Genomic DNA, 20,909 nt, shown 5'->3' on the forward strand with positions numbered 1-20,909 from the left:
CTTCTGAAATGGCATTGATATTTTCCAGAGCAGTCTGGGCGGATTTAAAGGGGAAGAATGCACTCAGTCGGATTACGCTACTGAATTTGCCAACATTTAGGACACTTTCCTCCACCTATGAAAGACCAAGAATCATAATTGGTATGTCATTATTAAGACAAAGACACTTATAGTTAAACTACATTAGCCACTTTTGCACTGGGTTGTTCCAGGAACTAGCCACCAGGGTGGTTCCCTGAAATTTAAAGGTCTTGTTCTTGTTTGTTTAGTTATTTATTTATATAGCACTGTTAAAACAACCAAGGTTGAACCAAAGTGCTTTACATACAGATTCTATAAAATGTTTCAGATTCTATAAGATATCCCCTAGGGCCATTTTTCTGGTTGCATTCGCACCACCAGTAGGAACTCGGAGACACAAATTTTGGCGGCGCTGAGAACACCAGAGCCTAATGGCGCTTTTCCACTGCATGGTACGGTATGGCTCGCTTTAAATGGTACCTGGTCTGTTGAGGTTCTAAGCGCACCTGAAATGTGACGTGAAACACCGCAGATCACTGATTGGTCAGACAGAATCATCACTACAAGCGTCATTGTATGCAACCAATAGACATCAACAAGGGAAACCAAACCCGCTAGATTTAAATAGCCAGTAACAACCACCGCTGTTATCGATCAGTCTATAATACCACCCACTTTAAAAAGGATACTAACTGCACTGTAAAAGCAACAGAGCTAAAACGAACCAAGCCATGCCGTATTGATCACACCAGAAAAGTCTGTCAGTTTTCATTGTAAAATCCAGTTGTGACATTAAAAACAGCTCTAGAAATTAATTTATAATTGGGTCTATAACATGAATTTCTCATTAAAAATTGCATCTTTAAATCCTATAATATTTCCATTGTTAATGTAGAATTCTATGCTCACATAAGGACTATTTTTCAATGTCACTTTTATGGCTGGGATTTGGACCAACAGCCTTCTGAACGCATGCCCAAATCGTTAAACCCTTCTCCACATAGTTGGTATCGACAAATATGTACTTTAATTGAATTTTCTTAATAGACAAACCTGAGGTAGCAGCATTCCAATCTCTTCAACTTCTTTGACAGCAAATAATGCATATCCAGCTGCATGCTCAAACAACACGTGTAAAAGCACCTGAGAGAGAGAAAGAGGGTACAATTATTAATTACCACTAATACCATAAAAATAGAATTACAACAAAAAGGGACAAAGTCCTAAATGCTTAATTCCTATATTAACATCCAACAAATAAATAATACTAATAATTGTTGTGAATCGGAACGGTTGAATTTGCAGGTCAACGCCAGCACGTGTTTAAACAGCCCACATGGAGGTGGCACTTCCAGGCACAAAGAAGCCTCGTTTTTAAGTATTTAATATGATAATACAACATTGCGTAAGCAGAAGATAACAACAGTCGTTAATAAACTACCCCTGTTTAGATTTTATTACATTAGAGCTTGAAGCTGGAGAGAAACACATTAGCATGGGTTAGCACAGACACACGTGCTACTCCAGTGGATCAAATACTCAACGCGTCACTTTTAGAATTGAACATCTTATAGCACTGAGATCGGAACCAGACCATTGGTCCAAAACACTAACGGGAGGTGAGTAAACATTACGAGCTCGTTAGATTAAATGAAATGGCTGCCGTGGTCTTTAATATCACATTGAGGCCTTGTGTCACCGGATTCGCACATTTATCTTCTCAAGTAGGCTGCAATAATTGTATATATGCGGTTTGTATCGTGCGAGCGCATAATAAATGTGCTTAATAAACTAGTAAAAACAATTGTTATAACTTTTAACTATGTAATAACAACAAATCTGCAATCAAGCACGTCGGCCATCATAAAAGCCAGATTTATAATACAACACGGTGGTGATGAGTAAAACGGTGCAAAACACCGATCTGCTAATTTCTAAAGATTGCATAAAGAAATAATGCATGTTTTACCATGTTTACTGATCTCGTGCGCCACGCACGAGGGAGCGTTCCGTTCCTTCGGATCACTTGAACAGGAAAGAATTCACATGCGCTCAAGTACGAAAACCCGCATGATTCAGTCACGCAGCCTATCGCGATATTTCAAAAGGGCGGGATTTTGGATTTTGCGGGCGTGTGTCGTGTGTGCGTCGCCTGTTGGAAATGTTTGGAAATGCAAGATTCGTGGCACACGAATGGACATCCCGTTTGGCGGAGAAAAATGCATTATAACATAAGGTAGAATTGATGCCCATGAGAGAGAGAACTGATAAAATATTGTAATATAAGGACTGATGAAATATTATAATATAGTAACACAATTAAATAAAGGTTAGGCATAATTCGCATAGTACTTAAATAATTTTACTGTTTATGTGGAATTAATTAGAGAATGTAAACAGTTTTTATGCAAAAATAGTTAAAATAAAATAAATCACTCTTATTTATTTAAAAGTCATTCTGATTTAAATAATCGTATATCAATTATTGCTAATTTAGTTGCTAATAGGCTAGTTTATGTCAAAAAAACGATGAAAAAAACAGCCTGTTAAATCTTGTTAATTTAAAGTTTAATGTGTAGGCATATTAATTTAATAGTATTTAAATAATAGTATTTCAAACACTTATACGTCTCAAAAAGTCAAATAGGCTATGTGCTTCGTTCTTTCTAATCTGAATAAGCCAATCTAGCTGCAAGCATTTGCCCAATAAAACTTTATTGGTGTGTATTTATTAGTGTTTTGTAAAGACAAATTGCCTAAATATATTTGATGCAGGAAAAATTTCAAGAGTTATGATATAAACAGTGCTGGTTGCACATTCATCTTTCCACTAATTATCAGACAAATGTGCCATAATGTATGACCCACAGCAATAAATACCAGTGTTGACTTCATATTTTAAAAGAGAATTGAATTTATGACTTTATATACATCAGATGGAAATGCAGAGTCCTTAGCAACAACAAAACGTACACAGAGGAATAAAAGTTGTATCTAATTTTGCCCTTATAGTTCTCCTGAAAAAAAAAATGAAAAAAAAAAAAATGAAAATGATGTCATTATTTACTTACCCTCAATTTGTATGAATTTATTTCTTTTGCAGAACACAAAATATGTATTTGGAATTATATTGAGGTAGGAAAAAAAATCTAAATCAAATGTTTGTTATCCATATTCTTCAAAATATATTTTATTCTTCAGGTTTTGAACAACTTGAGGGTGAGTAAATGATGACAGGATTTTTTTTTTTTGTTTTTTTTGGGTGAACTATCCCTATAATATTTTAATGTTGTATTCTGGAATACTCAAAATTCTTAAAACCAAGTTATCGACAGGAAATGTTCTCAGAACTTTGACAAATGTCCTTAAAGTTATAAACAAATGTTCTTTAATAGAACGTTAAAAGTTATCTTGTCTTTCATAATATTCACAGAACATTAGCACAAAAACAACATTGTTCATGCAACTTTTTTTCCTGAAACATTTTAGTTGGACTTTCATTCAACTTTTCTTTTTTTTTTAAAATGTTTCTAGTTGTTTCAGAAGATTTAGAGAACATTCTAAGGTAGTGTTCCTTGTGTTTGCACAATTATAAAATGGAATGTTCCATTAAAGTTAGCATAAGAAAGAAAACACATTTTTAAAAAATAAAAAAATAAAAACTGGAGCAGAACTTTACCTGGGTAATTACACTTCCTGAACTCTAACATACAAAAACGTAATAGGTACTACAACCAAGTTATGTCAAGTCCTTACTGTGTCTCTCGCTTGTCTCCATGGTCCAGGTGGAGGAGTTTATGGAAACATACGTCAGAGATAGTAAATAAGAGCTTTGAGGGTTCCTATAAATCAGACTGCTCTCAGACCACTGACACAAAGCCTGTCACGGAGGCCACCTGCATGCTGTACAAAGGTACTAGTCTCTCGACCTCTCTGTCTCTCTCACTCTTCCTGATTTTATCATAAAATAAATCCTATCTCTAATTCTCTTTGATGTACGTCACAACTGGAACTAACTTATCAACAAAAGCATGAGTATGCACCATGTTATCTCCCGCATTGTGTTTAACTCTTGCTGATTTGCGTTTTTACGTGTTGCCCCAAAGATGCGCGTAGCGGTTACAGGATGTTTGGTCCTGCTGTATATTGTTGCTCTTCAGGGTGATCAAGCAGATGGACACATCACTTTCTTCAGCCCCAAAGAGATGAGAGAGCTCAGGGTGAGTGTTCATTTCAATTCAACCTTCAGTTCAAGAGCTGAGCTGTTCAAGAAAGTTATTTTGTTTCTCCCTTCAACTTCAACAGGAAAAGGAGGGGAGGAAGGATGCTGATCCACAGGCTGTGGAAGTTTTGATTGATGAGACTGGAGGAGAGCCAGTGGTGAGGGATCTCAGCATTTTTTTAAGGATTTCATAATGTATTTGAGTTTCTGATTGGCTGATTTCATCTGAAGGGCCAGCCTATAGAAATAGGGGTGAAGCTCACTGCTAAAAAGGGCCACATTGGGTCCGCTTTTGGTAAGATGCTGCAGAACATTGTAGGAGAGCCCGAGATGGGTAAGGAGAATTTAAATCCATGCAGTAAAATGTAGTTCTATATTTCATGTACACACACTGATGTCTGTGCTTTATTTTGACAGTGAAATAAGGCTGGAATTCTGCATTCAACGACAATTGCAAGCACAAATATTTTGTCTATAAATATAAATGAATCATAATAAAATAAAATTACACGCAAAATCAGTTTCTTGTCATATATAGATGAATTTCTAAACTGTTAAACAACATGCTAAATTGCTGTTTGCATCTGTTTTAATTTTACTCTTAATTTGCCTTGTTTCCTGTAATTTTGTTAAATTTGTTACTTTTTCGATATAAATAAATATTGTTATTTAATATACCAAATGGTTACAGTAAAATCATCTCAGCTTTACATTTTATACCTTAAGTTTTTCTTGTAAAGAAGTCCCTTATACTCACCAAGGCTGCATTTATCTGATGAAAACAGTCAAATATGAAATAATGTGAAATATTATTGTAAATTTCAAATATTTGTTTTTTACTTAAATATTTTAAAATGTATTTTATTCCTGCGATGGCAAGGCTGAATTTTTAACATCATGCAGTATTCAGTGTCACATGATCTTCCAGAAATATGTTCAAGAAATATTTATTAGTTGTGCTAATTTAGTATGCTGCTAAACATTTTTAAAGAACAGCCTAGAAATAGAAAAATATATACAGTTTTAACAATGTAAAAGTCTTGACTGTCACTTTCAATCAATGTATTGCATCCTCACTCAATAAAATGATTAATTTATTCTAAAATCTTACTGACCACAAACATTTAAATGGTAGGATTTAGTCAAAAATGTATGTGTTTGTGTGAATTGAATGTTCACAGTGGTCAATATGTATAGTGTCAGCTTGAGGAGAGGTCAGCATGTTGGTTGGAAACAATAGGAAACATGCCCAGATTCAAGCTTTCATTTATTATAGAGGATGTCTGTTATTGCAAAACTCTTTATAGCAAATAGAGAACATGTTGAATCGTTTGGATGTGTTGGGATGGGAAACGTGGGAATTCACATTGCATTTTGAGAGTGCTTCTACATTCTGTTTTCCATTAAGTTTGAGAAAATAACTACCACATTGCAGAAAGTTACATCAAAAACATCATGTTTGAAAGATCAAAGTTGTCGAGTGGACCAAAAAAAAAAAGAGACATAATAGCAGAATTAGCCGTTATATGTTATTTATTCAAAGAGGATTTGTAAAATATGTTCAATATCTGCTTTAGAAAAAAAGTTAACATTACAACAATCAGAAACAGCCAAGCCTTAATGATTGGGCAAAAGTTACAGTTCAGTCAGTTCCCCACATAAAGTTTTCAAAAGACGGTTTCATGGACTGCTTGCATGTACATTTGCATGGTCATTCCGCTAAACTAACATCTTTTCATATGGTTTGGAGAAACATGACGATGAATTAATGATGACAGAATTTCTGTCCCTTTATGGTTTAGCAGTCAGCCTCTCACAGAACTCATATTCCTTCACTCCGAGAGCAGGATCTCTGGCAAGAACTGCTGGAAGTACAATGGAACAGTCGCTGTCGAAGTATTTTCCACTTATTCCATCTGTTTCCTCCGACACTGCACAGTATATTGGGCAGAAAGCCCCCTCTTCGGCAGTCTGTGTTGGAAAAATGCACACACACATAAAGTCAATGGATAATAAACAATTTTTGTTGAATATTCACCACATGTTTAAACAAGTGTCATTTGACAAATGATATTGTAGTGCACTTGGGGGGTTTGTGTCCTATAGTGTTTAAATGAAACCTACGTCACTGGTCTCGATATATAAGAATTGCACAATAAAAATATTCCAATAGGTACTTTTGATTTCACACCTTCCAGGAAACTACAGGATGACTGTTCATGCATGACTACTAGTGACTCCTGTTCTCTCTTTCCCTTTCTTTTGTAAAAATCAATGTTAAATTGCACTATTATGCTTGGATATTACTTTTGATGCAGCATGTAATATAGCTGTTTGTAGATTTAAAAGGTCAGCCAAGTTTCAAAGATCAAAGTGCACAATAAAACAAATGATTGTCCCCAGTAATTCCAGTCTTACTTCCTGCACAAACCTATGTAAGTTTGTTACAAATTTGACCCGCTCTCAAACACTAGTTGTTAGAGACAGGAAGACGCCAGTTGTGTTGTGGACAGACTCTATTTGCACTGCGAAAACAAATCAACTTGCAAGCACTTCCAAAAGACGAGGACTCGGGCTCAAATTGATATGGTAAATTCGACTCGATCCTTACTGTTGTTTCACTGTGTATCAAGCACTGAGGTATAGCCTCTGGAGCTGAAATCCAGATATGGTGATGATAGTGGTAGACCACTCACAACAGACTGGGCCATCTGACCAATCAGGTTTCCCATACAATGACGTAACCCGCTGCTTTACTACCATAGTACGATGCATCATTGAAGAAATCAACTAGTCATGACTGTTTCCTGAAACTGTATTGTCGCAAATTGGTTGTTCAACCACGTTGGTTAATGATGTCAGTAGTGGAGTATAACTTCATTTAATTAATCTGTTTGAGATCAAATTACTGCTAGATGTTTTGCTATAAATTGCGGACATGGCACCTGAGGACTATTTCTAATTTTTCTCAGTTATAATAGGCTCGTTCTTACGTAACAGAGAACGTTCGCACATGCCATGCGCACTCTTCAAAAACTACGCTTTAAATCTCTTGACAAACTAAAAGACGTAAATGACATTTGCATACATTCTAAATGAAATATATAGATTGTACTGAATGTCAGCTTGCTCATTTTACTCAAGATAAGTCCACATGTCATGCAAACATTTACTTACGTAACCTGAGTTTCCTGAGATGAGGGAACAAGTATTGAGTAAGGCTAGCTTGCGCTATGGGAAAACTCATTTTCTCGAGAATATTGAAGCCCAATTTTTAAGATGCAGTGCAGCTGCACAGTGAACACAGATGTGCCTCATCTCAGGAAACCGAGATTCTCTCGTATTGCATAAGTCTAGCTTATGCTATGGGAACCCACTTCAAAATGCTGTGCATGATTAACTTTGCTCCATACTGTAACCCAAAGCAGATGCCTGAGGCCCACAGAGGAGAGAAAGTTACAATCCCATTAGAAACCAATCATTTGACAAGTCTTATATAAGCAAAGATATGGGCCTAACAGGGCCAAGTCCTTATATATGTATATATATATATATATATATATATATATATATAAACCGTAGTTCGAGTTTAGCCAGGGCCAGATATACATATATCGGAATTTTAAATATATATCGGATTTTTGGGGCCAATCACTGATTACTGGAAGCTGTATCACCCGATACTGATACCGTTCACCGATCACAGTGTCTATTTGAAGCCTTCTATTTATCATGTAGTATTATTACTTAACTATATTTAACAACAATGTCAAGTATTCAATTTAAGAGAAGACAATGTATCATGAATTGACACCTGTGTATTTATTTTCAAGCGCTAGTCACTCATCTGTGTTCGCTGTGCTGCTTGCGGCCATAGTTGGCTAACGATGCTTTCGGGAAACGCACCCCAGCTTCGGCCTTTCCGTTTGTGAGAAAACTGTTCGTTTTGTCACAAAAAACGCTCGTTTCGTGTCTTAGGCCATCAATGTGTACTTACATTTACGAGTCATTAAATCATGTTTAATTTTGACTTCTCTGTGCATGCTTTTTGGTGGACCCCCTTAGCCTCCAGTGTATGGCTGATGGACAACAACGGTTTGACTGAAAAATGTCAAAATTGAAAATACTGTGGAAACAAAGACACCTACATCTTGGATTCCCTTGAGGTAAGCTAAAACGTATAAAAAATTAATTTCAAAGTGAACTATCCCTTTAATGGTGCAATGAGTGACTTTTAGCAACATCTATCGATTAGGTTGCGATTTTGCACAGCCCACAGCCAAGAGCTGTGGGACAAACATATCGTCGTCTGAGAAAGCAGAGAAAAGCCAGAGTAAGCCAACATTGTCACTGTTTCTGTACCACAGTCCATTATAAACCACATCATGGATAAAGTTTACAAAGCCATAGTCAGGTGAGGGTCAAGGGTCTTAATATATGATATAAAAATAGTAATCAGCTGATTGTCTCACAAACGTAACCAGCTCATTTCTCCCCACACAGCAAACACATAATACAGCGAGGGAGAAGAACCTCATGAAGCTATGCAACTATATATTTTTTCTTGCTGTCTAACTGTCTAATATGAGCTGTTAGAGTGGCTGAGCTGGTTAAAGCTTAAAGCCTTGTTTAAACTCGACGCGTCCGCATGAGCCCAAAGGTGCGCGCAACAAAAATGACGTCTGTCTGCACCATAGAGGTCTGCACACGCAGGTCTCTCGCTCGCTTACCTCCACGGGTGTCGGTTTAGTTTGAAATGTGCTGGGGACAGAGATGCATTCGAAAGTGCTGGGTACAAACTTGTCAGACTGTGCAGCCTCTCTGCTCTCTGCTATAACACTTTAAACTAACCAAAACTGAAAAACAACATTACGCTTAAACTTAACAAACTTCTAAGTTTAATTGCTCCCGTGTACAGCTGAACTTTAGATGTTATTAAATGGAATGTTTAGGAATTTGTTCCAGAATTGCAGTAAGAATGAAAAGCACAACCACATGTCATCTATTTGGGGAACTATTCCACTAGTGGTGCCAGAGAAATTGGCAGCCAGGAGATGTTGTGTGTGGTTTACCGTCATTGAATTGATAGGTGACTCACTTTGAAGAAGAAAAAGCCGATCAAGTTGAAGAGGAATCGGATAATGACGTTATAGTTTCTCATTACATCCGTCATAACTACACCAGGATGCAGAGAGTTTGCCGTCACTCCTGAAACACACACACAAAATCATGGTTTCTCATCTCATCTTTCCAACATGTGTCTTGCCTTTTCGTCAAAAACACGTCTAGTCATAATAAAAAAAAACTTTTATTTGAAAAGAAAGTGAAAACACATGTGACGCCCAGTTGTTAAATTCTCTCTGTAGCTCAACTTGAGAGTTTTGAGTCAGGACATTGTTTTAAGAAAAAATAATCCTAATTTTTAGCTATTGAGTGCATTACATTGATCATGGTTATGATATAACATCATAAGTTATAATGTATATTGAATTGCATTATACACATGATACAGAATACAATGCCAAGTATGAATCATCAATGCCAAGTAATTTTCTAATGACAGACAGCAGACAGTCAGTATTGAGATTCAGTTTGGACATGTATACCTGTGCCCTGAAGTCTGCGTGCCAACTCATTGGTCCAAATGACATTGTGCAGCTTAGTGTGGTTATATGTGGCATCCATCACATGGTTTAGATTGACCCCACGGAAATGAGCGAAGTCCACTTCACCTTTCCAGTGATTTATTGAAGAAACATTTACGATGCGCGCTGGGGCTGATTTCTTCAAATGGTCTGTGTGACAATACAAAGAAAAGACATTATTTGTGAGTGTTGCTTGAAGGTGTGTCTTTCTAAGATTGGGAATGTAATGTTTGACCTAAAAGCAAACTGGTGAGCAGGAACGGCCCAATGTGGTTGGTTGCAAATGTGATTTCCAACCCATCAGCGGTAATCTTACTGGGTAGGCCTGTAAGAATGAACAAACCACTGTTTGTATGGACATAATCAACACAATATGGACATATATAAGAAAGAGAGAGAGAGCGAAATGGCCGTTCCACCTGAGGCCCCAGCGTTATTGACCAGGATGTGCAATTCCTTCTCTTCCTCCAAGATCCGTGCTGCAAACTTTCGGACAGACTCGAGCGAAGAGGTGTCAAGCAGACGCAGATGCACGTTCTGGTTCCCAGTGCTGTCTCTGATTTCTTGCAGCGCTGCAGTCCCACGAGCCTCACTCCGGCACGCCAGGATCACCCGCGCCCCACGACGGGCAAAGTCCAGGGCAATGAACTTCCCAATCCCTGAGAGGTCAAAACAAGAGTTGAATGACCCAGCAGTAAGCCTAAACTCTTTAAAAAGGTTCCACTGCTTTTGCAGTGATACCAGCTTAGAATAACCATTTTTGGTTCCTCAAAGAAATTTTAATGAACCTGTTTAGAAGATTAGTCATGAAACCATCAATGCCAATAAACTAAAGAACCTTTATTTTTAAATGTACTGGGGAATAACAAAATGATGTACGACTACATGCAACATAACAGCATTTCGGTAATAAAAAATATCTCTTTACTTTGATCATAATCATGTTAATCTTCCATCATGAGCTAATCCAGTGACGCCAGACACATACCACAAAAGTGAAACATCTAGCCTACTACATTCCCGAGCCTGTCTGCTGGTTTAACCAGTTTGGCAGAGACTTTACACGACTCTGCGTAAATACGAAGGCAAACTAGTTTTAGCCTTCTAAAAATAAAACATGTTTGAACTTCAGTCACAGTCACATTATTTATTGTTTCATTATGGATACTTTCATTCGTCTTCTGCGTAAAGGTGATTTGTTCTTCATTTCTTCCCAATTAAGCATTTGTATGCTCACCAACATTGATTAAAACATTTTTTAAACATTTTAGATGGTAACAGTGGGATTCTTACCGGTATTTGCTCCAGTGATAATCGCAGTTTTCCCTTTTAACTCCACGGGACACGCGCGCGGATTCCACTGTGCTTTCCGCTGCGAGCGCACAATTATGGCCAAGAACGCCGTTGATAACATCCATAATGGATGGGAATATATGTCACTCCACTCCCAGTTCATTTAACAAGTCTGTGTTACTCAGTTAAAATCCTCGGTTTACTTAGAAGAGACAATATGCCTAGTCCGAATGATCCTGGCAGAACTGCCCACTGTGCGCGCGAACAGGGCAAGTCATGATTCAAGACTACCTCATTAACCCTTTCACACGTAAGTTTAAAATATTCTAACTGACCCCCCAGCGTGAGTTTTTCAAGGCGACCGTTATTTAGAACTTGCTACTTTAATGTTTCCATGGTGACGCGTCATTGCTTGTCCCGTGACACAGCACAACCAGAACAGAGCGCGGAATGAATGATGATCTGCTTTTATGTCATTTTTCCTTTTTTATTAAAAATATTCAAAAATGTATTAGCTATATCATGAAACACTGATATTCCGATTGTCAAATATGTGCAAGTGGATGGGTTTTGTTGTTTAGACATCTTTATAAGGGACGTGCACAGGGGGGTTGCTCAGGTTGCCCGGGCAACTGCCCATATGCCCTTCTCGACTCAGGTTGCCCTTCTGAGGAAAAAAAAATCGTACAATGGATGTAGAATTTCACGTAGGCCTAGACAAAAAATAATATAAAAATCGCAAAGCCTCATTCACTTCCAAAAAAAAAAAAAAAAAAAGAATTAGAAAGTCAAACTGTTTCCACGAAACCATAGACTGCACGCGACCGGTGCGTATAAGGCACCGCAAATTACTCAGGCCGCGCCTCCATCTCGTGTCGCGCGCTAATTAATGTGTACGAAGTCCATGACAAAATGAAGCGAAACTATGCTTCTCGTCACGAAAAGAGGAAGAAGAAAAACATGAGAGTGAATTGCGGGAACAGCAGTCAGGTAAACTTGTGTTCTGTCCTCTCTAGTGTCAGCAAAGTTTGATGGTTTGTCTGGGCAGGCAGTGCATCTCTTGCATCACTTTTTGCCTGACAAAAGTGAGAGTAAAATACCATTATTTATTACGTTTTGTTTTTGATAAACGACAAAGTGCAACAACAGTGTTTGTTTACTGCAGCTCGGAAAACATAACCGCGTCGCGTGTGTTGCGTTCATATGCGCGTGCACGAAATGAAACTCGCATTTTTCAAGCAGAAATGTGGAGACCAGAGAAATACTGTACAATACGTGAATGATGGCACTCCCAATCAAAGTACACATTATAAAGACACTGATTATCTAGTCTCAGTGTAGTTAAAAACTCTAAACAACTGCACTAATTATGCAAGATAGAAACCAATGTATTGGCAATTTGACATTGATTGACTATTGATTTATAGGCTATATTGAATTTAAAATGATGATTAGATTCTGGTCAATATGAATGCAAATCCCTCAGTAAATAACCATAAATTAAGATTTGCTTTAACATGCATAAAAAAAAAAAGATAAAAATCATAGGCTACTGATTCCGAAAATACCCTGGCTGTAGAGAGAACCAAAGTTAATCCCAAAAGCCAAAGTTCAGGGTTGTACTTTTATTATTTTCTTCTTGTTTATGTTTACGTTAATATTCACTTGTTACCTTAACATTCTATAAAAATGCTTTATTCAGTAAATATTGTTTGTTTGAAACTCATTCTATTCTATACTGTTGTACTTATTCTTTGACTGTTTTGTTTAAAGGAGGGAGGATTGTATTGGGCGGTATTGAGTGGCAATGGCAAATGGTTTATATGGCTCACGGCATCACAGATCAGGTAGAGGGCCCCTTAGCAGAATTTTGCTTAGGGCCCCAGGGGGAGGTCAGGATTGGCAAAAAAAAGAATTGTATTTTTTCCCGAAATCTAAGCGTTTTTTATTTTTTCGAGTTTTTTCGAATCCAGATTCAATCAATCCACTATTTCTTTTCAAATAAATAAATAAATAAATAATAATTTAAAAACAATAAACAACAATATAAAGAACTCTTTTGCTCATTTGTCTCATCTCTGACATTTTGCAATCTTTATAAATAATTATAAGACCATAAGATGAGTCATTGCGTTTGGACATAAACACGGCCAGATAAGGCAATTTGGAAGGGGACAAATTCAACTGAATATATTCCTTCATATAGCCCGTGAGGGGGGAGGAGGGGGGGGGGTGCCCTTTTTTCAGGTCAGAGCAACTGCCCCTCAAAATTCCTGTGCACGTCCCTGGCACTGAGTGCGTCTGTCTCTGGCTGAGCGCCAGCCAACGCGCGAGAGCAAGTTTGAATTTAGCAGTTGCTGACGTGTGCACTGAACGTTCTAATCACACCGGTGTGATCGTACGCTCCAGGGACCAGCCAAGACTGATCACACCGGTGTGATCGTACGCGTGAAAGGGTTAAAACAGAGTAAACACAGGCTCCTCAGGGTCTTAACGTCGGAAATCCTTTTATAATAGACCTGCAGATATAAGCCTGCAATTATGAGTAAAAGCAGTTTTATGAGTATGAGTAAAAATACTAGTCACCGATAAACTGCTGTATTGTGACTTTGGAGATTTTGATTATCCAAATGCACAACTAAAAGAGGTAGTTCACATTTCACCCACACAGTGTATTTGCTGTTCCACAATGTAGATCATCCAATTTTGAACCATAAATTCTTTCCCTCTTGTGAGAATGAAAACCTTACCGGGAGTGTGATGCTCCAAATTGAATAAAGTGTACTGTATACACCTGCAAACAACATAATTTTGAGCATCAACCCAGCTGATTTTTTTTTTTTTTGTAAATATGCAAAACAACACAGGGTGGTTTATGATTTATTATATAATTGTAGAAATAAGTATAAACCATTAATAAACCCAAAACCAATATGTGTTGGGCTCACCTTCAGTCGCTTGCTTGCAGGTTGTACTTCATTCATTTTTAGATCAGCACACTCCTGGTGAAGAGCTTGTTCTTCTGACAGGAACACACTGGGTCAACTTGATCTATTACACTTGCATGAACCATATCCATAAGGACTATTGAATAAGTGTTGCATGCATACATTTACGAGTAGTATATCCACATTTCATAAATAAAATACATTAATTTATTCATTATCATTTTTACATTATTATTATTATTTTTAATATTTAATATTTAAACATGTACATTTTTATTATATATATATATCATTTAGGCTGGCTTCCATGACAACTATACAGTCACCTAAAGGATTATTACGAACACCATTCTAATGTGTTTGACTCCCTTTCACCTTCAGAATTGCCTTAATTCTTAATTTCTGGAATGCACATCCAGGGCACGAAGCTCCTGTTCCTGTTCAAAGATGCTCAATTGGGTTGAGATCTGGTGACTGTGGGGGCCATTTTAGTACAATGAACTCACAGCCTGCACAGTGGTAACAAGACATGATGGATCCATGTTCTCATTCTGTTTACGCCAAATTCTGACTCTACCATCTGAATGTCTCAACAGAAATCAAGACTCATCAGACCAGGCAACATTTTGCCAGTCTCCAACTGTCCAATTTTGGAGCTCTTGCAAATTGTAGCCTCTTTTTCCTATTTGTAGTGGAGATGAGTGGTACCCGGTGAGGTCTTCTCCTGTTGTAGCCCATCCGCCTCAAGGTTGTGCGTGTTGTGGCTTCACAAATGCTTTGCTGCATACTTCGGTTGTAACGAGTGGTTATTTCAGTCAAAGTTGCTCTTCTATCAGCTTGAATCAGTCTCCTCTGACCTCTAGCATCAACAAGGCATTTTCGCCCACAGGACTGCCGCATATTGGATGTTTTTCCCTTATCACACCATTCTTTGTAAACCCTAGAAATGGTTGTGCATGAAAATCCCAGTAACTGAGCAGATTGTGAAATACTCAGACCGGCCCGTCTGGCACCAACAACAATACCATGCTCAAAATTGCATAAATCACCTTTCTTTCCCATTCTGACATTCAGTTTGGAGTTCAGGAGATTGTGTTGACCAGGACCACCCCCCTAAATGCATTGAAGCAACTGCCATGTGATTGGTTGATTCTGAATGGCATCAGCATTTGCAGAGTAAATCAGTGGCCGGAGTCAGCGTAATTACAGCGAACTGACATAATTGACACTGGAGATGAGTTGATCCAATTTCCGGTCCTTGCACATTATTTCCTCTTTGATTAATGGCGGACAACCACGAGGAGAGGAGTGTTCAAACAGGAATTATATTTTATAACCACTTAAAAATGTTCATGTTTAGTTAACATTTCTGACCATTTAGAATAATATTAGTATGTATATGAGTAGTATTTCTCAACATTGCCTGAGTGCTAACATTATTTATTTTCAGAAACACGACAGACCACCGAGGCCGTTTTGCAAATTTGCTAGCACATTGAGGTAAGAGCAGAGGGTAAGAGTTGCATAGTTTAAGTTAGCAGGTTTAATCTTAAGTTTTCTTATATTTTAGAATCTTAGGGTAATGTCTGTGATTTGTTCAACTTAACTTTGCTGAGTTAAATTTACGCAAATTAAGCAGCATCCATATTCCCCTTCTTGGTATGGAGTGAATTATGTGCCAAAATTAAACAAACAAATCCAGCATTTTGCAAACAATCTCGATCTGCTTTGCAAAGGAAAACTTGAGTCGGAAACAAACGGAAAGTAATTTGCAAAAACAAAGGTCAATTTGAGGTCAACCAATAATGTGTTTTACAAATATAATGATCCTTGAATATATTTTTTAAAATAAATACAAACCATCCTACAAATTGCATGTAACCTTTGAACAAATACCAAATCTAGTGCATAAATGCATAACTGTCTGTTATGATTGTGTGATCTCTCGGCTCAATTTTCTCACGAATGCGTCTAGGCAGATTTTCTCACAAATGCAGTTGAGCAACTTCCTCTTCTAAAACATTAGATGGCGCTAAAATAGGGGATTAATTTAGTGCTAGGGAGAAGCACTGATTTGAAATGCGTTTGCCTTTGACTACAGCTGAGGAAAACGTTTTTGTCTTACTTTATCTATAATAAACATCTTGAGGTTGTTGTTTTTTTTTTTTGCTAAATGTTTATCACATTAGTTTTCTAGTTACATTAGTCCTAGTTTTTCAGATCTTCAGTGTTTAGTTCTATCCGTAAATATCCATAATAAAGTCCAGATGTCTCGTCCGCGCTCCTGGCCAATGGAGGTCGACGTCTGCAAATGGTGGCCATTTTGTCACATGCAGCTCGCTCACTCGTAACACTGTGTTTTAATGGTGCATGTGCTTTTTAAATAACCACAACTTGCTCAATTTTCTACCGATTTACAAACAGTTTGGTTTGTTATAAACATTAGAGATGAAGTTATGACACTGCATACTTATAAATAAAAGCATGGGGTTCAAGGCTAATAAAGTTTTAAAAGAATGCACTGAATTTCAAAATCATCACCAAATCTCTCGCTAAAAGTCATCAGATGTCAATAGGCTATCTTTGGAAAACTACAAAATTGAGTCAAGTTGAGTGTGGACCAATAAAAACATTTTGTTGGAATGTTGACAATGGTGAAAAGTTGTCAGGAATGCTACATAATCCCATTCAGACAATCAATGAACCTGGACAGGATGTAGACAAGACCTCATTGTAGGCAATGAAATTGAGGATGAAATTCCTGTTTTCAGTCAGATTTGGAAAATACTTTTCATTGACTGTGGGGCTGTGTATTTTTTAATTGTCGACAAACTTTTCACAGAACATTTTTCAGAACATTATCATGCATTTAAAGTACCGAGATACTGTGAGTGAACTTTTAAAAGCCAACAGCTTGAAGTTCTACAGGCATTTTGATCTGCAGTGTTTTATATGGGTCGCATGATGGTGAACATATTGTACTTTTTGTGTTGGTGTAATTGCTACACTAATGGTGTTAACAGTGATCACTTACAGTGTTGTTGCAAGTATAAAAAAGTAACACTATTTAAAGTGTAAGTTTAACTCTATTCAGTATGGACCTACTGTATATAAAGCCATAAAAAGTGTTGATTTAACACTTTCAAATTGCTGTTGGCACCCAGCAATCTGTTTACATGTGGAAATGTACAATGTTTATCTATTTCTTAGCCAATCAGAATAATTTAACCTGAAGCAAGGACATAAGCTTAGACCTTGGTGTAGAGTATATAATTGCTGTGATATTTGTAACTATAAATGGGGTGGCCCATACAAACTCCTTATGAGTCTTGAATCTGCATGACTTCTGCCTGATAAAATTGCAAACTATCGCCAGTAAAACAATTCTTCAATTTATTATAATTCTGACTCATGTCTTAAATTGATTGCACTTTTAACTCAGCCCGATCTCATGAAAGTTTGTATCTATGGCACGAATGTCATTTCTCGTGGCATTTATACGGCAAAAACAGTTTTTGCGTGTATTTGGCACGCGATTTTCGCGTGCATATGATACGCACTTTTTTGCGTATAATACGCACAAACTCCCCACCCCCCTCCCCCCTAAACCTAACCCAGGGTTTTTTAGTGCGTACCATATACACGAAAAAAACACTTTTGGCGTATAAATGCCACGAGAAATGACACTCGTGGAGTAGATACGCATCTTCATGAGACTGTGTTGTTTAACTCCAAGTATTAATTATTCACATCTGATCCTTGGGTCTTTAAATGTATATCCCCTATAGTGGCAAAGAAATTACACAAGTCACCTTTAATTTCACAACAACAACAACAACAACAACAACAACAACAAAAATATCCATATTGCAACTGGCATACCAGCAAGAGTTGCTAGATGAAAACTAAATGGAAATGAGAAAGGTTGCCCTGAAACTAAATTAAAAAGTATTTAGAAATATTTGGAAAAAAGATGAATAAAAATGACAAGATCACAAAAAACGTAAAATATAACTCATTGAATTTAACGAATTGAAAATTAAATCTGAAAATAAAGCTTATTCAAAATATTACTAAAATTCTACACACACACACACGCACGCACGCACGCACGCACGCACACACACACACACACACACACACACACACACACACACACACACACACACACACACACACATTGTGTTGTACTTTGGTCAGCTATTAGCTGTTTTAGCTGTTTGTCTCTTACAACTTCTTTCCTAAATACAAGAGATAAGCTATCTTTATAACAAGCACAAGGTATGTATACGATAGATTATGAGAGTACAGAGTGCAAAGAAGGATAAATGATCCAATAACTATCTATTACCAATATCTATTGAATTGCTTGATTGTTCAAGTCTATTAATAATAGCTAAATCAGTTCATACTAAATAAGGTTTTTGTCAGGTGTGGGCATGTGACATAAATCAGTGTTTCCCAACCCTGTTCCTGGCGGCACACCAACACTGCGTGTATTCTTTGTCTCCCTTATCAAACACACCTGATTCAACCCATCAGCTCATAATCAGGTGGGTTAATGAGCTGATGGGTTGAATCGGGTGTGTTTGATTAGGGAGACAAAACACGCAGTGTTGGTGTGCCGCCAGGAACAGGGTTGGGAAACACTGACATAAATAACACACAGGTAAAACAAAACAACAGCCATTCAAACAGTAAACACACACACACACACACACACACACACACACTCATATATATATATATATATATATATAAAAGAACACCTACATAAATACATACTCACAGAAATCTACAACTCACATTGACTTATTACAAAAACCTATAGCAGAAGGGACAAAAGAATTTTTATGTCTATTTGTCATGCAAGTAAACTGAATCTGCCGCCCGACGGTAATAAAATGAAGCAACTGTTCAAGGGGTGAACTAGGGTCAGCCAATACTGATTGTGCCTTCTTAAGGGTCCTTGTCTCATATATCAAGTTTAGGTCGGTCAAATGGTTGTTGGAAATTTTGCCACACACTTTAAATAAATATTGCAGCCTAATTCTGTATTTTAAGCGTGAGGGACCCGAACCAACTCACAAGGGCAAAAAAAAGAATAGATTCAATAAAACATCCTCATAAAAGTCTTATCGACATTAAAATTGCGAAGTTTATGATAAAAAAACATACGTTGATGTGTATATACTATATATCAAATGTAAATTACCTGCTACACTTAGTTTTCCTAATTAAATAAACATTACATTAAAAGAGAGTCCAAATTCAATTATTTAAATTTTTGCATGTTCTATTTATTAAAACCATGTATAAATTTCAACAAGTTAGTATTTTTATGCACTTCTACATTTATTCCAAGATAATAACTAAAGACATCAACAATTTAAACCATATATAATTTGTGAACTAATGTTCAGCTTTTCTTTAGGCAACTTATTTTCAGCAGTCATCTAGCTTGTCAGACACAAATTTCCCCAAGCTTTTTGTTCACGAAAAAAAACCTACAGTCATTATGTTTTCCATTCATTTCAAATATGATTTTGACGTGACATAGTGTTGAAATGGCTGATTAGTTTACTTAGTCTTCCAAATTCCCATTAATACCATTACCATCATTGTTTTTATTCAGGCCGTTGAGAATGCGCACGAAAACAAGAGGCTGGATTTATTGCACAAACCAATCACATCCAATCATAACTGATCATATCCAATGGAAGCGCGATGGAGCCATTGCCTCCTCTCACGTGACTTTCCCAAATTCATTATTGGTGTTTGCCAAAGACAAGGCATCACTATTGTTCTCTTGCACAATTATTATTATTCCGGACAAAAGTTTGGTACGCTACTCCTGCAGCGCTAGACCCATGAATGAGGTATCAAATCGACCAGCTTATTGAGGAGAGGTGTGCTATTACTTTTCTAAGAGATTGGACTTCCATTAATTAAATTGGAGATCTTCGCACAGGTGATGAAAAAGCGGTAACTGTCCAGCCATACCCAAACTAGTAACCCAAACCCAAAGAGGGATATCTTCAAATCTGAATGTTATAGCGTTGGTTTATATCAATCATACTGGCAAGCAGCATTTGGAGTATCATCATTGGTAGCTGCCAAGCCACTCCCTAGCAACCAAATAGAGCACCCTAGCAACCGTTTAGCAAACCTATATATCTGCATCAGAACATTATATACGGCAGCAGCCATATCACCCTGTAGCCCAAGACTGGTTGCCCACTGGAGCTAAGCAGGGCTGAGCCTGGTTAGTACCTGGATGGGAGACCTCCTGAGAAAACCAGGTTTCTGCTGGAAGAGGTGTTAGTGAGGCCAGCAGGGGGTGCTCACCCTGTGGTCTGTGTGGGTCCTAAAGTAACGGAGGCCAGCCAGTAGTTGCTGTGCAAGTAAAGCCTCCTTGCGGAGACCCGGGTTCGAGGCCCGCTCAGAGCGGGTCGAGTTGGACCCGGGTGGAGGGGTTACACTAACGCCCCAGTAAAGTGACAGGGACACTATACTGTCAAAGAGCACCGTCCTTCAGATGAGACGTTAAACCGAGGTCCTGACTGTCTGTGGTCATTAAAAATCCCAGGATGTCCTTCGAAAAAGAGTAGGGGTATAACCCCAGCATCCTGGCCAAATTTGCCCCTTGGCCTCTGTCCATCATGTCCTCCTAATCATCCCTATAAGAATTGGTTTCATCACTCTGTCTCTTCTCCACCAATAAGCTGGTGTGTGGTGAGCGCTCTGGCGTAATATGGCTGCCATCGCATCATCCAGGTG

The 20,909-nt window shown here is 37.7% G+C and overlaps 3 protein-coding genes across 4 annotated transcripts in view; 1 reads left to right on the forward strand and 2 right to left on the reverse strand.

Annotated features, from left to right (window-relative positions):
* The window catches only part of nop56 (NOP56 ribonucleoprotein homolog), a 7,491-nt gene extending 5,362 nt beyond the window's left edge, over positions 1-2,129 (reverse strand). The window contains exons 1-3 of the mRNA XM_039688023.2: positions 1,991-2,129; positions 1,075-1,164; positions 1-115 (exon numbers count right to left, since the gene is read on the reverse strand). Coding sequence (XP_039543957.1) covers positions 1-115; positions 1,075-1,164; positions 1,991-1,993 — 208 coding nt within the window. The 5' untranslated portion in view covers positions 1,994-2,129. The remainder of the gene's footprint in view (positions 116-1,074; positions 1,165-1,990) is intronic.
* mlnl (motilin-like) lies at positions 1,350-5,331 on the forward strand. 2 transcript variants are annotated; one of them, XM_039688026.2, is made up of 6 exons: positions 1,350-1,640; positions 3,807-3,934; positions 4,128-4,241; positions 4,327-4,401; positions 4,481-4,577; positions 4,661-5,331. In XM_039688026.2, the coding sequence occupies exons 3-6, from the start codon at positions 4,128-4,130 to the stop codon at positions 4,666-4,668; spliced, it is 294 nt and encodes a 97-aa protein (XP_039543960.1). In that variant the 5' UTR covers positions 1,350-1,640; positions 3,807-3,934; the 3' UTR covers positions 4,669-5,331. The 2 variants fall into 2 exon arrangements, with proteins under 2 accessions (XP_039543960.1, XP_039543959.1); XM_039688025.2 differs by having other exon boundaries at positions 1,364-1,640; positions 4,475-4,577; positions 4,661-5,328.
* Positions 5,332-5,758: 427 nt separating this feature from the next.
* LOC120490690 (retinol dehydrogenase 12) lies at positions 5,759-11,515 on the reverse strand. The gene is made up of 6 exons (XM_039688024.2): positions 11,182-11,515; positions 10,308-10,547; positions 10,124-10,213; positions 9,850-10,038; positions 9,342-9,451; positions 5,759-6,214 (listed from the first exon to the last, which is right to left on the reverse strand). Exons 1-6 carry the CDS (start codon positions 11,342-11,344, stop codon positions 6,035-6,037), a joined length of 972 nt encoding a protein of 323 aa, XP_039543958.2. The 5' UTR covers positions 11,345-11,515; the 3' UTR covers positions 5,759-6,034.
* Between the last annotated feature and the right edge of the window lie 9,394 nt (positions 11,516-20,909).

Source organism: Pimephales promelas, chromosome 19, assembly GCF_988280905.1.
Source record: "Pimephales promelas chromosome 19, fPimPro1.hap1.1, whole genome shotgun sequence".
Taxonomy (NCBI): Eukaryota; Metazoa; Chordata; class Actinopteri; order Cypriniformes; family Leuciscidae; genus Pimephales; species Pimephales promelas.

What these genes read in the sequence shown, in the direction of transcription:
- mlnl (XM_039688025.2), top strand. Translation starts at nt 4,128, where the DNA reads ATGCGCGTAGCGGTTACAGGATGTTTGGTCCTGCTGTATATTGTTGCT. An exon ending in AAGAGATGAGAGAGCTCAGG is followed by an intron (nt 4,242 to 4,326) that starts GTGAGTGTTCAT and finishes CAACTTCAACAG; the next exon opens with GAAAAGGAGGGGAGGAAGGA. An exon ending in AGACTGGAGGAGAGCCAGTG is followed by an intron (nt 4,402 to 4,474) that starts GTGAGGGATCTC and finishes TTTCATCTGAAG; the next exon opens with GGCCAGCCTATAGAAATAGG.
- LOC120490690 (XM_039688024.2), bottom strand. Translation starts at nt 11,344, where the DNA reads ATGAACTGGGAGTGGAGTGACATATATTCCCATCCATTATGGATGTTA. An exon ending in GCTCACCAGTTTGCTTTTAG is followed by an intron (nt 10,039 to 10,123) that starts GTCAAACATTAC and finishes ATTGTCACACAG; the next exon opens with ACCATTTGAAGAAATCAGCC. An exon ending in ACGCAGACTTCAGGGCACAG is followed by an intron (nt 9,452 to 9,849) that starts GTATACATGTCC and finishes TGTGTGTTTCAG; the next exon opens with GAGTGACGGCAAACTCTCTG.